Source organism: Malania oleifera, chromosome 7 (genome assembly GCF_029873635.1).
Source record: "Malania oleifera isolate guangnan ecotype guangnan chromosome 7, ASM2987363v1, whole genome shotgun sequence".
NCBI lineage: Eukaryota > Viridiplantae > Streptophyta > Magnoliopsida > Santalales > Ximeniaceae > Malania > Malania oleifera.
In genome coordinates, this window is record NC_080423.1 from 88555293 (window position 1) to 88572981 (window position 17689).

The following is a 17689-nucleotide window of genomic DNA, read 5'->3' on the forward strand; positions in this document are numbered from 1 at the left end:
ATAGTTTTGTAAAGTGGAAAGGACAAATCGTTGCTAACCAAGAATTCATAAAAAGATTTGCAGGAATAAATCCTTGAGGGATCCAACAACCAGGGTTGACTATCAACTTCCGAGTATATCCAAAATTAGAGAATGGATGTTGTATACAGGTGCACATACCTTTTTGGACAACAATAGGAAGATCAACATCTTGGCAATGGGATCACTGAAACCAAAGACATACCAATAGAAGCTAAGGAGACTCCTTTGAGCAACCATCATGTATACACCTGCAAATTAGGATGATCGAGGCAATGAGGACTCAAACTAGATAAAGATGCAGATGGATGACTGGCAGAGAGGATAAGCCAAAATTCGAAAAAATTAGGCAAAGGAAGGAACTCATTGAAGTAAGAAGCACTGAAGGAATCAGAATGGTATGAAGTAGGCTTACTTCTCAAAGAAAAGTAACATTGGCAAAGAAAAAGCAATTCAAAGCAATATCCCATCTTAAGTAAATGACTAGCCCAAAAAAAAAAGAAAACACACACACACACACACATTTTATAGCATGAGGATCCAACTTATACACCCCAGGAGTTAACTAATGAACAAAGGATAGACAATCGAATGTATGAGGTGGTAAAGAGAATAGAGGAGCACTTTGAATGGAAGATTAGGGACCAAGAACACAGGATGGATTATGTTGATAAGAGAGAAGGCAATGAGTATGGCATCACTCCCAAACACTTTAAGAACATTCATATGATAAAGTAAGGTACAAGTGGCATCAAGGATATGTCTATTTTTCCTCTTTGCAACTTCATTTTGTTGTGGGACATGAGTACTAGAGGACTACTAAACAATACTGAACTTCGTCATATAGGGGTAGTAGATTGGGTATTGAAGTATCATATAGGGTAGTGAATTGGGCACGGACTATGAAGTACTCTTTAGCATTATCACTACTAACTCCACACCAATCCACGTTGAACAACCATGTGCTCTTAATTCTCTATTTTTGACTTGTGACTGCTCTTTTCTTATTGACTTTGTTTAAAGGTAATTATTTTCTATCTTGATTCACTCCTATTAGCAATTACTCAACCATCATCTCGTTGATTTGTGCTGCAAATTAGCTCTCAATTAATAATTGTTATTCTTACTATATTTTGTGTTCCTTTTTAGGGTTATTAAGATATGACGACTGAAAACCCTCATTGTCTCTAATCAAGTCCAAAACTTTTCTTGCTTCCTCTTCCTCATTGGTGAATGCATGTGCAATAAGAACGGCTGTTGGTCACCTGCCTTCTTTGTTGTGGGGGGGGAGGGTGGGGTGGAGATCTACCCTAAAGGCAGTACATTGCATGCCTCATTTTGATAAATTTCCTGACTTGTTTTATTTTTTGCATCCATATTACATTGTTTTACAACCCAAACAATCAACATTATCATAGAGCAGTAGAACACAAATAAAGAAGAAAAAAAAGATGTCAACAACTCAGGAATCACTGAAAAATGAATCACCACAAATTAATTTTTAGAATTGGACAAAAAAATCTATTAAAATATCACTAGAGAGATTGGAAGTGGAAAATCAATTGATCTCTTAGATGATAATTGGCAACCTGGTCACCCTTCATTGAACATTTTGGTAGTCACATTCAGCAAGTGCTGGAATTCAGAAGTATACTACACTACAGTCTTTTACTGCTGAAAATCAATGGAGATGGCCAAGAAGAATTAGTCAGTATACATCAAATTCTGTTCTATTCAATTACATTCTTACCTAATGCTGAGAAAGATGATAAGATCTGCTAGAAAGCATCTAAATCTCACAAATTTGATCTCACTTATGCTTCAGAGCTCATCAGAGAGGAAAATCCTCAGGTAGGATGGGCAGATATTATGTGAAAAAGGAAAATTATTCCGAGGCATGCATTTATATGTTGGCTAGTTGTTAAAAATAGAATGCCTACATTAGATACGCTGAATTCTGATGTGTTCCTAAATATGTTTATTTAGTCCCCCGTTTACCTATGCGATGTTCCTATTAACTCCGTAATTACCACTTCTTATTATTGTTTGCAGTTGCACGTGGTATATTTGATGTTTCAGGAAATCATAGTTTAAATCGAAGAGTTACGCAGTGGAAGGAATAAATGCAGCAATTTGGAAGCAAAAGGCTCGACCAAGTGCAAATCACAGCTCGACTAGATCTCCATGGCCTTGATTCAACTGCAGCAGAAGGTCCCTAATCGACCATGTGGTGCGACCAAGAAGTCACAAGGGGCGACCAGGTCAAGCTAGAAGATTCTAGAGTACTAGTTAAACAGTAAGTTCACATAGACCCTCGACCAGGGCGCGATCAAGAGACCTTGGAAGTGCGACTTGGTCGACGATGCCATTGACTAAACATGAAGAAATAATTGAAGATCTTCCAGATTGTGTCAACCATGGCGCGCCGTGGTCACGACGATGGTGCGACGAGCTGCCCCTGGCAGAAGATGCTCGACTATGAAGGTTCCAAGGAAGAGTTCAACCACGGCGCTGAAGGCATAATAGGTTTAGCATGGTCGACCAAGTCGCACTTTGGCAGTGTGACCAGGTTGATGCTGGCTGACTTCAGAAATCTGTTTTATTTTGTTGCCGATTGTTTCCTGATTTGAATTTGAGCGCATGTAAACCCTAAGGGGTATAAATAAAAATTTCTAGGAGATAATAGGAGGCCATCAAGCCATGTATTGATTTTTGTTTTCTTAGGATTGAAAAGTTTGAACGTAGTTTTGGTATTGTGTGTGAAAATTCTGAATTTCAATAAAAGCAATGTTTACATTAGTATTTATCATCTTATCTTTGTGTTTGATTGCGTGCATAATGACTAGCTAATCTCTCAGATTCTCCAGTTGTGATGAAACCCTAAGTTAGATTTGCAAAGCTAGGGTTTAGTTTATTGTTCATACTAGGGTGTGGTTGCATGATGTTATTTAGACTTTTCTGAACTAATTTTCATAATCAAAGTACTTAGATTAGAGCAGACCAAGCCTAATCTATGTTCATGCAACGGGACTAATAGGAAGGAATACATGTTCGCTAGATAGGATATACCCGGTTCTCCCAATCATGCTCCAGACGAATGGTGCGAACCCGGATACGCTATACTACTCAAGCGAATTACTTGTCTTTATTTAAGGTTCATCCTATGCGTTCGTATTAGGATGAACTGTTGAAGCCCCATTATGGATAATTGACCGAACCTTACTTATTGCGAATTAACAGCCTAGGGTGGATTCATAACCAGGGAATTACTCTTCATAAGGACTTCACATAAAAGCCTTGTACCCGTCTTTGTATAGTTGAATCGATTAATTTGCTTTCGTAGTTCTAAATAGAAAATCCAACATTCAACCTTTTCTTATAGTTTCTAGCATAGTAAATTAGATCAATTTTGGTACACCACTGCATTGAGTCCCTAAGGATCGACACCCGACTTACTCATTGTTCTACCGAGCTTGGGAGTAGTTAGGGATTTATAAATTTTATCTTTAGTAGTTAAGGACCCAAGCCTTGGCAAAGCTACCAAATTTTGGCGCCGTTGTCGGGGACTCACTTACGGTAGTGAGCCAAAATTAGTGTAGTTTATTACTCGATCTTTATTTTTATTTTCTTTGTTCTTTCATTTTTTGTTGTTATTCGAAGTCTTGATATCCTATGCTAACTTGTATGTAGGGTTTAAGATCTCTAGAACCTGAATTAGTGCCTATTGACCCTGAGATTGAGAGATCTCGTAGATCAGTTAGGAAGTACACTTTGAGTCCAGAGTTAGCTAAGTCCTCCGACTCTAAAGTCATGGTCAAACGCCAACCAGTTCCGGCTCTCAATAATAAAAATCAAAATCCGAACCCTCCCGCTCCCCGTCAACTTGCGGCGGTGGAGCAACCTCTTCGGCCTCTGCAGGACTACTTCACTCCCGATGCATACACATCACCGTCTTGCATCTGGTTCCCAGATGTCGAGGCAGCACAATTTAAAATCAAAACCTCGATCATCTCGATGCATCCCAACTTCTATGGGAATTCCACTAAAAATCCTTATAAGCATCTTGATGAATTCCTTGAAATTTGTTCAACTATCCGCATCTCCAATTTTGGTGATGATGCCCTTCGCCTTAGGCTATTCCCGCTCTTCTTTAGAGCCGAACTCGGTGACCACCTAGGCCACCATGCAGCATGAATTTCTTAAAAAATACTTCCCCATCGGGAAGACTAATCAGCTTAGGAAGGCCAACACTAGTTTTTCCCAGATGGAGGGTGAGCAATTCTTCGAGAGTTGGGAACATTTTAGGGACATACATACTGCATGCTAAAATTCCAGTATAGTTGACAAATTAACTATATGCTACATGTTTAAAACATACTGCATGCTAAAATTCCTCTGAAGGATGATTGAATGTGAATAATTTGACAAATTAACTTAATCCTTAGCTGAAAACCTTTATATGTGCATCCAGGGGAGCTGAGCTCCATCCTTAGAGAAAAAGGCATCAAATTAATTACCTTAAAGACTCATATGCATCATGTTTCGCTTTTTGAATATCGAGGCTCTTCTGAAAGTCCTGAACATCATATCCGGCTCTTATGGCACTATGAATAGATATGGATTGTTCTCAGATTTGTGAGCTCTATATTGTGCCTTAATATCTATTTTCTGATGCATTTGTGGTCTATAGGGACGATTATACTGGTCAAATGATAAAATGGCTTGATAATTATCCAGTATAGTTGTTATAATAGTTTTAAAATGATTGCTTATACAACTTGGTATACTTTGTGAAATTAGTCTTTGGTTAATATAAGCAGTTCATTTCATCTAAGCTAGCATTCAAATCTAAAGGGGGAGATTTCGTAAAATTCCATCTCTAATGCTCACCCTACTTTTAGCTTAGATTCCCTTAAAAGCTTACTGTGGCATACTTGTTCAGACAAAATGACTATCTTTGCTCAGAGTAAATTTTAAACGAAAATAGGTTGCTCATAGCCATATGATCGAGTTTTTAAATCCTTTGATATTTTAGATCTATATGGAAGTTATTTCTGGTTGATCAATGAAAATTGATTCAATATATGCCTCCCAGAAATAAATGAAGCTTGCTTGAACTATGGAAAATCATTTTGAAAATGAAACGACGGCAAGCAAAGAACTTAGAAACTTAAAGACATTCATGGTATGTGGAATTAGGATTTAAAATTTCTGTCATGAAGTTTGAAAAACTTAAGGACTTCATTGTTTATATATATTTTTTTGGGAAAAAGGGCATTGCATGGTTGAAATACATGCTAACTAGTTAGACTGAAATCATGCTCAAACCGACATTTAGCTATCATATGCCGTATGCTTTGAACTCCAATCTTTGACTGGTTTTATGTAATATTTGAACTGCCATGGTTTGTGGATATTTCTAGTCTGACCATGTTTAACATGTGTTTTTAATCTCAAATGACCAGTTATACTATTTGTGTACTCAACTACCAATTTAAGAAAAAAAATAGTTATAAAACTATTTTCTTTGCACAATTGTTGCAATAAAAAGGGGGGGAGTTTTCTTTTTTAAGCTAAGGAATTCTCTCAATGCTCAAATTGTTTTATACTTAGCTTAGCCCTTTTTCTGATGCCAAAAGGGGGAGAAATTTATGAGCAAAATGGTAAAACTTTTTATACGCCCTACCTCTTATATTTTTAGTAATTGATGGGTTGAGTGTCTGAGCTATAATGCAAAATCTAAATGCATGCTAAATTATAATGTCTTCTTTCTTAAATATGCTTGAGCTACATTGTTATTTTTAAATGATGTATATCGTAAGGGGAAGCCTTTTCAGGCTGAACCTATTTTGCTCTCGTGTGTTTGTCATCATCCAAAAAGGGGAGATTGTTGACTTTTTGAGTCCAATCCCGTTTTGATAATGACAAACCACTTGTATCTTATATGTGCATTTAGTACTTGAGCAGGTTTATAACTTAACACACACATAAGGGAAAGGTAAAATAGAAGCCAAGAGGAACTTAAAACTTATACAATCTGGCGTATTCCATGGAGATTTGAAGAGCAAAGAAGATGAAGACATATTGTATTTGAATTGTAATGCATTTAGTATAAATTGTATTTGCATGTCTTGCATGATATGTTTAAAGCTCAATGGACCATAGATTAACCTTAGGGAACCAAACTTTTCATGAAAAACCTTTTTCTAAAATGCTAAAATCATTCAAAGGTTTTAAAATCGTCTTGAGATCAAAAAGTAGGCTAAAACTTTATTTTTCAAAAGAGCTCAGTCGACCGGCCTCTAAGGCCCAGTCAACTGGACCTAACACATGGCCAGAATTTCAATTCTGTTAAGGACCCACTCGGCCGGCCCTTTCATGCCTTATAATCCCCAATCAACCAACTAGTCATTTTGGTCAAGTTTTGTAAAGCACAGCCGACCGGCCTATTCATGCACTAAAAACCCAATCAACTGGATCATATGGCCGGCATGCCAAAGCTCGCGATTTTGAAAATCGCCTTGGACCAATCGACCGGAGCAAGCCTCAGTCGACCGAACCTCTTGGGTTTAGGCCAAATTGAGCTCCCAACAGTCGAAATTTTAGAAATTAAAAAATCATTTTACTCCCCAACGGTCAAAAAACGGTCATATTTTGAAAAACACTATAAATACCTTGCCCAATGCTTTTAAAATGGTTGTTGAGCATATTGATTTATATTCTTTCATTTGTTGGGCATTTATTTCAAAAATTCAAAGCTTTCTTCTACTCTCTTTTTGCAAAATCCTTTTGAAGAGCCAAGCATAAGTTTCTCCCACTCATTCTATTGAAAAACCTTTTGTGGAGAAATCATTTATTATATTTGAAATCTTTGAGTATCCTTTGTATACATATATTCACTCAAAAGATTATTTACTCTCCTACTCTCTCTTCATTACAAATATTTTTGAGAGCAATTTCATATTTCTCCTACACTTTCATTTTGAAAATATTTTTGGAGAAATCCTTTTAAAGAGATTCTTAAAAAGTCTTGAGCATATACCAACTCATATATATTGCTTGAAAGACTTTATTGTGATACATTTTAAAGATCAAATTTCTCCTCTCTCTTTCACTTTAAAAATCATTTTTGGAGAAATTTTGGGAGTTATTCAAGAAAGCTTTGAGCATATATATATTGATATACACCTTGCTTGAAAAGATCATCTACATTTATTTTTGCCAAACCCTAGGATCTCCTGCTTTCATTTTGAAAAATATTCTTTGGAGAAATTTTTATTAGGGTTGAATCTTTGAAGTATATATCATATACATCTTATTCAAAGATTGCAAAAAAATTATTGACAAAAATGCACATGCTCTACTGAGCTTTACTTCATATCTTGTGAGAGTGTTTAGAATTTCATATGGTACATCTCTGCTTATTTTGAGAAGCATTTACTTGTACGAAAATTTGTATCATCTTTGTATCCTTGCGGTTCAGGTAGTGAACTGTGTCCAGGCGTGGGGTATCGCCTGAAGAGGAAGGCTCCATCCTGTAAGGAGTGTGCCAAGGGTGTGGTATCGCCTGAAGAGGGGGACTCCACCTTGTAAGGAGATTTGTAAACGGCTTTACTCCGCCCGGTTATGTGAGCAATATAGTGGAATCCTCAAGCGGGTTGACTTGAGGCGAGGACGTAGGCGGGTACAGCCGAACCTCGTAAAAATATTGTGTTTGCATTTTCTCTCCCTATACTCTTTATTTTTCCGCAAGTTGTATGCCTCCATTTAATTGGTCGTGATTGTTATATTTATTTTAAACATTTGCATACAATAATATTTGGGGGATTTGAGATTGCCTGAAAAACTCGAGGCTTGCGTAATACAGATTGAGATTGTAAAAATAGGATATACTTGACCTAGATTTTTAAATTACCCAATTCACCCCCTCTCCTAGGAATACACCATTCCTCACATACTCTTTTAATGCTGGTCTCTGTATTTGCACTTGCTAGCCTAGAAGTGATGTCCAGTGGGGAGATATAAATCTAGGGACTTGTAGCCTACTCAAGATGTGAATATTAAGCCACCCTTAGAGATGAAAATAATTCATGAATTTTTTTTCCGAATTTATTTCTCTATCGGTATCACGAAGAAAATAAAAAGTTGTATTATTTGTCCCTACTGGCCATGAAAAGAAAAACAAAGAAAAAAAAAAAACTGATGAGCAAAAAAGAAAGAAAAGAAGAAAATGATGAAAAAATATATAGATGCCTGCTCCAAAAACAAAATGTTGATGAAAAGAGAATGGTCAAGTTATGTACACAATATTCTTGCAAGTATCAAGTTTCTTCGGGTGTTTCGATGCATATGAGTGGATTTATGCGTGGTTTATGAATTATCGATCTAGGGTGATCTTGGTAAGATGTGGCAAGTAGGTGAGAAGGCGCTAGGTTGAAGGACCCGACACCTCGATATTAGGCTGGATTTCGTTCTCTTGAGACTAGTTCGCTCCATTTTCTTCGTTGTTTCTTCGATGTATGTGAGATGTTTGATCATGCATGTTTTTCCTCACATCTAGGAGTAACTCCATTTTCATGAGTGTCTTTTAGAGTATATTGGTGAGGCTAAGTCAAGACAACCATTCTATAGGTGTATGAGGATTAGCAGAGTGAAATGAGTCGTTCACTTTACACTTGCCTTGTGATTATGCTTGTTTATGCTAATATCTATAGGATAATATTAACTCTGGATATGAATTGTTGATTGATTCTCTAAGGTTTACGATATCTGAATGGCTATATCTTATTGAGGCATGCATGGATGACTTTCTTTGAGTTGTCTTTATAATGGAGGTATTGGTAAAGGGGCATGTTTATGATGGTGCTATATGCCTGTATGTGGAGGAGTATGTCTGCGTTACTTGCTTGAGCTTGATTGTTATTCACTGGGATAGGTGTTTGTGGGAATCGCTCTGGAAACCCTCATGAGACTACAAATTGTCCACTAGGGCCACCTAGGGGTTTAAAGTCTTATTATATAAAGTAAATGCAATCGTGTTTCCCATAAAAGAGGAGGTAGTTAAGAATTTATTTCTCTTTTGTAGGTTTTTCTTAGTTTTCTTTTCTCGAAGACTAGAAAAGTGTAAGTTGAGGGTTGTAATGTATTCCTAAATATGCTTATTTAGTCCCCCATTTGCCTATGCAATGTTCCTATTAACTCCGTAATTACCACTTCTTATTATTGTCTAGAGTTACACGTGATATATTTGATGTTTCAGGAAATCAGAGTTTAAATTGAAGAGTTACGCAGTGAGTTAATGCAGCAATTTGAAAGCACAAGGCTTGACCAAGTGCAAATCACAACTCCACTAGGTCTCCATGGCCTTGATTCAACTGCAGCAGAAGTTCCCTAATCGACCATGTGGTGCGACCAAGAAGTCACAAGGGGCGACCAGGTAGAGCTAGAAGATTCCAGAGTGCTAGTTAAACAGCAAGTTCACAGAGACACTCGACCAAGGCACGACAAGGAGACCTTGGAAGTGCGACCTGGTCGATGATGCCATTGGTTGAACATGAAGAAATAATTAAAGATCTTCCAGATTGTGTCGACCATGGCGTGCCGTGGTCACGACAATGGTGTGATGAGCTACCCCTAGCAGAAGATGCTCGCCGATGAAGGTTCCAAGGAAGAGTTCGACAAGGGCACTAAAGGCATAACAGGTTTAGCATGGTCGACTGAGTCACAACTTGGCAGTGCGATCAGGTCGACGCTGGTTGACTTCAAAAATTTGTTTCGCGATTTTGTTGCCGATTGTTTCCTGATTTGAATTTGAGCGTGTGTAGACCCTAAGGGTTATAAATAAAAACTTCTAGGAGATAATAGTAGGCCGTCAAGCCATGTATTGATTTTTGTTTTCTTAGGATTGAAAAGTTTGAACGTAGTTTTGGTTTTGTATGTGAAAATTCTGAATTTCAATAAAAGCTATGTTTACATTGGTGTTTATCATCTTGTCTTTGTGTTTGATTGCGTGCATAATGACTAGCTAATCTCTCAAATTCTCCGGTTGTGATGAAACCCTAAGTTAGATTTGCAAAGCTAGGGTTTAGTTGATTGTTCATAATAGGGTGTGGTTGCATGATTTTATTTAGATTTTTCTAAACTAATTTTCATAATCAAAGTACTAAGATTAGAGTGGGCCAAGCCTAATCTATGTTCATGCAACGGGATTAATAGGAAGGAATCCGTGTTCGCTAGATAGGGTATATACGGTTCTCCCGATCATGCTCCGGACAATTGGTGCGAACCCAAGTACGCTATACTACTCGAGCGGATTACTTGTCTTTATTTAGAGTTCATCATATGCGTTCGTATTAGGATGAACCGTTGAAGCCCATTATGGATAATTGAACGAACCTTACTTATTGCGAATTAACGGCTTAGGGTGGATTCATAACCGGGGAACTAATTTCCATAAGGACTTCACGTAAAGACCTTGTGCCTGTCTTAGTATAGTTGAATAGATTAATTTGCTTTCGTAGTTCTAAATAGAAAATCCAACATTCAACCTTTTCTTATTGTCTCTAGCGTAGTAAATTAGATCAATTTTTGTGCACCACTGCATTGAGTCCCTAAGGATTGACACCTGACTTACTGTTCTACCAAACTTGGGAGCAGCTAGGGATTTATAAATTTTATCTTTGGTAGTTAAGGACTCAACCCTTGGCGAAGCTACCAACTTCCTCAGGTAAAACTACAGATTCAAAGTGCAAATTATGTAATGGAGGCATGGAAACCAAGGACCATTAATTTTTTGATTGTCGGGTAGCTAGCCATAGTTTTCATGGGGCTTTAATGGAACTGAATATTCAGCACAAAGATTTTAGATGGAAGGCAAATTTGAATTGGTTATCTAGGTTGAGGAATTCAAATGTAGATACTAAGGCTAAAGTAGTGTGGGCTGCAGCAGTTTGTCATACTTGGAGATTAAAAAATAGTGCAACACTGTGGTAATCAAAGGAGATGCAAGAAATCTGGTACAAATGACAAGACAAGCAATTCAGGAAGTTAAGGTCTGTGTAATGTGATGCAAAATTAAATTTTGATTTGTTACTTTTACTATGGTTTGAACTCTTGTAAGGGACTATGACCTGTTTTCCCCTCATGCTAATGAAACGGTTCTTAATGCCTACATTAAAAAAGAGTTTAAAGACACCCCCCTGAAGACTTCAAGGCCATAACCATAAAATAACAACAACAACAACAACAACAAGCCTTGGGTCCCATTAGATGGGGTTGGCCATATGAATCTTTTTTCGCCAATTCACTTTATCAAGAGCATTTTCCTCTACTAGAAATCCTTCCTCACCACCCCATAACAAGTTATTTTTAAAGTCTATCCCTACCTTTTTTCAAGCCAAAAAACAATAACTAACACACTCCTCCTCACAAGTGCATTATTAAATTTATGTTTCAAATGCCCACACCATCTAAACCACCCTTCCCTTATCTCGTCCTCGACCAATGCTACGCCTAAATTATTGCATATATGCTCGCTTCTTAGTTTATCTTTTAATGTTATACCACTCATCCACCTTAACATTCACATTTCAGCAACTTTTACTTTTTGTATATGTTATTTCTTAATTGCCCAACATTTTAAACCATAAAGCATAGCTGGCCTTAAGAGTCATTCTATAGAACTTTCCTTTTAATTTTAAGAGTATTCTACAATCACACAAAACACCTAACACACTCCTTCATTTTACTCAACCTGCTTTAACTCTATGTATTACATCCTCTTCAATTTCCCCTTTTGCTAGCATAATGGATCCACGATATTAAAATCTATAAGTTTTATTAATTTATTAATTATCAAGTTTAATCTTCTCTCCATTACTCCCCCTTACATTACTAAAATTACATTTCATATATTCTATTTTATTCCTACTTATCCTAAAAATTTTAGACTCTAAAACATTTCTCCAAAGTTTTAACTTAGATTCCATTTCACTCCTACATTTATCAATCAAGATAATATTATCTGCAAACAAAATACACCAAGGGATCTTGTTTTGGATACTTCTAGTAAGTTTATCAATCATTAAAGTAAGAAAATAAGGACACAAAGTAGAACCTTGATGTACACCTATTGTGATTGGAAAATCTCTAAATTCCCCTCCTACAGTCCTAGCGTTAGTCATTACTCTATCATACATACCCTTAATGACCATACCCCCCCTTTTTTTTTTCTAAGACCAACCAAAGAATTTCCCTAGATACTCTATCATTTGCTTTCTCTAAATCAATAAAAACTATATGCAAGTTCCTATTCTTTTTCCTAAACTTTCCCATTATTCTTTTTAAAAAATAAATAGCTATCTTCAACACATAAAACCAAATTGATTCTCTAAAACCCTTGTTTCTAATCTTATTCTTTGTTCATCATATGACTTATAATCTTAATTCCACAATAGTTATTATAATTTTGAATATCACCTCTGTTTTTGCATTTTTTTATTTTTAAAATAATATTGAATAAATTAGTTAACCATATACTTCCTTTACCTCCTAAATATTTCCAAACTTCAATTGGTTAGTTTTCTGGTCCTATAAATTTTCCACTTTTTATCTTTTTAAAGTCATCTTCATTTCAAGTACTCTAAGTTTATAAATAAATCTCCTATTTTTAGTCTCCTCATTTGTAGTTCAATCTTTCAACTTAATTTTCATTAAACAAGTACAATATAAGGGCATAAACCCTAATTCATGAAATGTAAACTTAAAAAAAAAAAATCAACAGCCAAAAACATACCCTTTTCAGAGGCGTCAGAGATAGAAAGCTTTTGAAAACTCGGCGCAGACTGCTTCAGCAGCGTCATACTAATTTCCAGTCCTTCAAACTGGCAAAGCAACAAACTCCAAAGTTAAAACCCAATCCTTTCGCGTCATCAAAAGATCAGAGTAGGAAAACAAAAGAAAATTGGAAGGAAATATAAAGACTAAATTTTGTTCTTCCCATCCTGGCTTGCTTCCCACCAATTTCTCAGCACCCAGAAAATGCGCGAAGAGCTCAAACTTACAGACAGCTTCAAAGCCTGACCAGAACCTTTTCCTTCAATCGTAAGAATCAGTGGCTTGTCGCAGATGGGAGTCTTGAAAGAAGAAGAAGAGGAATCCAAGGCAGCAGTGACATCGCCCATTCCTTGCCGAGCAGAGAAACGTCAAATATGTTTTTAACTGAAAAGAGAAAGGCCAAATTTGCGATGAGGTTGGACCAATTGGCACTTTGTGTCGTGTTTTTTTTTTTTCTTTTTTTTCTAAAATGGAGTATAATTAGTAGTGTAAGTGAGTAAGCTTATTCCTAAGTTACTCAAAATCGATCGTACGTTAACTCAATTCAACTTGATTTTACTCGAATTCAAATAGAGTTCAAGCTACTTCACTATTTTAATAAGTCGAATTAAATTTTTATAATAGTACTTAAGTCAAATTTGAAACCTAATCGAACTTTTTAATTTTATTATTTTTATATTATATATATCATTTAATATATATTTTATAAATATATTTAATATTTAATATACATTATTTATATTTATATATGTATTTAATATTAATTTATAATTGATTCAAGCTTAAACGAGTCGAGCTCGAGTTTTATGAAGTTATAATCAAGTCGAACTCGAGTTTAATAATTAGGAAATTGATCACATTCGACTCAAGTTTCCAATTCAATATTTTCATGTTGAGTCAAGTTCGAATTATTTTACTGCGTTGATTCGACTCAATTCGAATGCACCCATAGGCTAATTTTGAGGTCTAATTAATTTATAAGTTGTCACGCAATTTGTTTGGTTCAGCAAAGTAGTTATTCCTTAGAATAAAATGAAATATTGTTTAAATTTTAAAAATTAAGAAAATTATTATTCTTTATATATTTCTAATTGTTTCATTTAACATGTAATAAAAAAGTAATAGGCATTTGCATGATGAAATTTGGGAAAAATTATTGCTTCTCAATTTTTTATTACGGACTCATAAAATATTTTATACTTTTATTTATGTTGACTTTTTGAGTTTTGTCTCTATTTTGATGTTAACAAAACACTTGGATCTAATGTGTATGTCTAGTACTTGAACAGACTTGTGATTCAGATCACACACATGGAAGAGGATTGATGGAAGCCATGAAGGACTTAACGCTCATACACTTGGCGCATTCTATGAAATCAGAGGAGCAAAAAAGAAGAAGAAGACATTTGGTTTAAATTGTAAATGCATTTTTGTTTCATAATTTGGTTTGTAATAATGCATTTCATGCATGGTATGATGATAAATCTCAAATGACCGTAGACAGACCTTAGGGCATCTAAAATTTAATCAAAAAATCCTTTTCATAAAATGATAAAATCAAACAAAGATTTTTGGAATATCTTTAGGGTCAAAATTGGGGCAAAAACAGGGTTAAAATTAATTTTACAAAGACTTTGGTCGATTGACGTTGCATTTTTTAGGTTTAATTAAAAAGCCTAAGCCGACCGACCACGTTCCTATTGGAACGGCTAGCCAACCGACCTCTTGGACCGATAGACCGGCCTTTGGCCTCAGCCTATTGGCCTTTGTTTATTGACACATTTTGACCGCCCAGCCGACCGACCTTTTAGTTCAAAAACGCCTCAACCGACCAACCTTCTGCCACAGTCGACCGAACCTACGAAAATTCGAAATCACCTTTTGGTTAGCCAACTGGCACCTCCCTAGGTCGACCGAAGCCCTTTAGAAATTCAAACTTATTGTGTGAGGTCAACCGACCAATGCAGGGTCAGCCGATCGAACCTCTCGAGCTGACTTAATTTCATAACGCTAATCGTCATCAATTTTTCAATTAAACTTTTCTAAAATGACTAGTGTGTCCCTAACAGTCATATTTTTCCCAGACTTTATAAATACCTTCTTTAGAAACATAATTACTAAAATGATTAGCCAAAAATTTTCTCTCAAATATTTTTGCTAATTTTCATCTTCAAAATCATTTTTCATACTCTCTTACTCCCATTCTTTTTCAAAATCATTTTTTAAGAGAGCATTTGTTTGTTCTTTCACTCCCTTGTTTTCAAATCAATTGTTTTAAGAGATTATTGAGAGAAGTATTTTTATGTTTGGACATATATTTTTAAAAACATTTACTCTCATTTTACTCTCATTTTTTAGAGTAAAACATTTACTCTCATTTAGCTTGTGGATCTTTGCACATATATTGCAAAAATTTCCAAAGCTCATTATACTTTTATTGCAAAGATATTTTTGAGCAAAAACCCTTGCTTCCCTTCGAACTATAATTTTTGAATATTATGTTTGGGAAAATCTTTGGGTAAGTTAAAGAGTACCTTAAGCATATATTCGTATACATCTTTGCTTGAAAGGTATCACATTTTTTATCATTGAGGAAAATTATTTTCACACTCTCAATCTTAATGGAAAATATTTTTTGTGAAAAATACTCATACTCACCTAAGATTAATTTTATATCATATGTGAGTGCATTGTACTTTAAATTTGTACACATTTGCTTGTTGTAGAAGCATTATGTTTGTACACAAAAATATTATTTGATATTGTTGTATTCCTGATGTGTGGTCAGAAGAGGATTGCACTGGCCTATAACGTGCACTGGATAGACTTAGACCCGGTTAAAAAAAGTCCTAGATTGGTTTAGACCTGGTTAGGAGAACTAGAAGCACCATCCTATAAGGTGTGGCTAGGTTAGGGTCTATCCTGTAATGTGACCTGGGGTATTTCTCGCCTAATAAGGAGAGGAGATTGTAATCAGTGTCGCTCCACTTGTTAAGTAAGCACCCAATGGAATCCTCGTGCTGGTTAGCTTGAGGCGGGGATGTAGGTTGGTTTGGCCGAATCTTGATAAAAATACTATGTCCATTTTCTCTTCCTTACACTCTTAATTTTCGCATTACATTTTCCTACACATGCATGTTTATAGTTGATGCATAGTGAATGTTATGCATGGTTTTAAATATTGTGAATGGTAGAGAAATACTGAGACTGATATATCGTTTTTCATATTTGCTCAGTTAAATATTGTTAGGTAATTGACATTTGCTTAGATAGACTCTAAGTTGTGAAATACTGATTGCTAATTTGAACCTAACCTAAGAAGAAATTTTTAAATACCCAATTCACCCCTCCACTCTTGGGAATACACCAATTACATCAATTTACTTTATAGTAATAATATAATTTTTTGTATAACTATTGGAATTGGTGTATTTCCAAGAGGGGGTGAATTGGAAATTTAAACACTCCTAGGTCAATTTATATAAACAGCAGTATTTCACAACTTAGGGTATTTCTAAACAGATTCTAATTCCGACAATAAATTAAACTAAGCAGAAATTTAAACAATTAAGGCAACTCAGTGTTTCCTAAGCACTCACAGTAATCAATAAAAAGCATATAAGTGCGGAAATTAAATATCGTAAGGAAAGAGAAAGCTGGACACAAGATATGATATCGGGTTTGGCCAACTGTGTCTACGTTCCCACATCAAGCCATACCAGCTATAAGGATTCTACTAATGCTCACTTGCGGGTAGAGCGACACAGAATACAACCCTATTTCCTTATTGGGTAAGGGAAAACCCTAGGTAAAATTTGCAGGGCTAACCCCAACCTTTACAACCTAATCCTTGTGGGTTAGATCAACACCCCTTTAGGCCACACCTAGAATACAACAAATGATAAGAATTTTTGTGTACAATTTAAATGCTTCTACACAAGCAGATATGTACTACAATTCAGCACAGTAAACAATACACTCACGTATGATAGAGAATTAATGTTCAAGTGAGATTTGTTCTAAACAGTGTATCTACTCACAACAAGATATGTATCAAAGTATACTTATAAGTGAGTAAGGTCTTTGTTTCTAGAATATGTATTCACAATCTAAGCAATCATAGAATCTAAACAACCTTAAGCAAATACCTTAATAATATTTTTCACAAATTAAGCACAATAGAGGTTATAGATTATAGCTTACCAAAAATATTTATCAAAGATAAATGTAAGCTTTCAAGTCTTGCAATCAGAATGCAAGAGACTCACAAGCTAAAGTAAGATTTTCCCACAAGAATATAAATCAATACGAAAATAAAAAGGGAAAATCACCAAGCTAACTCTCAAGCAAGCTTTTTCAATGAGTAAGAAATGTGAGATCATAAGCTTAAAAATAGTGTATAGAAATGCTCGCAGCAATATAGAGACTACTCTTCAGTCTTGCAATCAAATTTGCAAGAGAGGAGTATAAGAAAATGAAACTCTCTTTTTTTAGCAAAGAATGTAAGAGAGAGAATGAAATATTTGGCTTGAAAATTTGAAGTGTAGGAAAATAGGAGTATATAAAATTTGAGAGAATTTTTGCTAATATATTTGCTAATCTCATTCCTAATCAAAGCAAATAAATGAGTATTTATAGGTACTCCACAAATTATAGTCATTGGGGACTTATTTGGTATTTTAAAAATGTTTTATCAAGTTTCAACCTCAATTATCGCGGTTAAATTAAGCGAACTCGAGAGGTTTGGTCATCCAGTCCTTAGGGTTGGTTGCCCGAACAGACACAATGCTGTTCTTAGGTTCGGTTGGCTGAGAGAAGGCCGATTGGCTGAACACCA

The 17689-nt window shown here is 35.5% G+C and overlaps 1 protein-coding gene across 11 annotated transcripts in view; it reads right to left on the reverse strand.

Moving 5' to 3' along the window:
- LOC131159537 (uncharacterized) overlaps nt 1–13259 on the reverse strand; it is a 43306-nt gene extending 30047 nt beyond the window's left edge. For 7 of the 11 annotated variants that reach the window (XM_058114543.1, XM_058114539.1, XM_058114540.1 and 4 more), the window contains exons 1-3: nt 13080–13253; nt 12812–12899; nt 160–269 (exon numbers count right to left, since the gene is read on the reverse strand). In XM_058114543.1, the coding sequence (XP_057970526.1) occupies nt 160–269; nt 12812–12899; nt 13080–13199 (318 nt within the window). In that variant the 5' untranslated portion in view covers nt 13200–13253. Of the gene's footprint in view, nt 1–159; nt 270–12811; nt 12900–13079 lie in introns of all 11 variants that reach the window. The other 4 variants (XM_058114544.1, XM_058114546.1, XM_058114545.1 and 1 more) reach the window with 2 other exon arrangements.
- Nucleotides 13260–17689: the final 4430 nt, after the last annotated feature.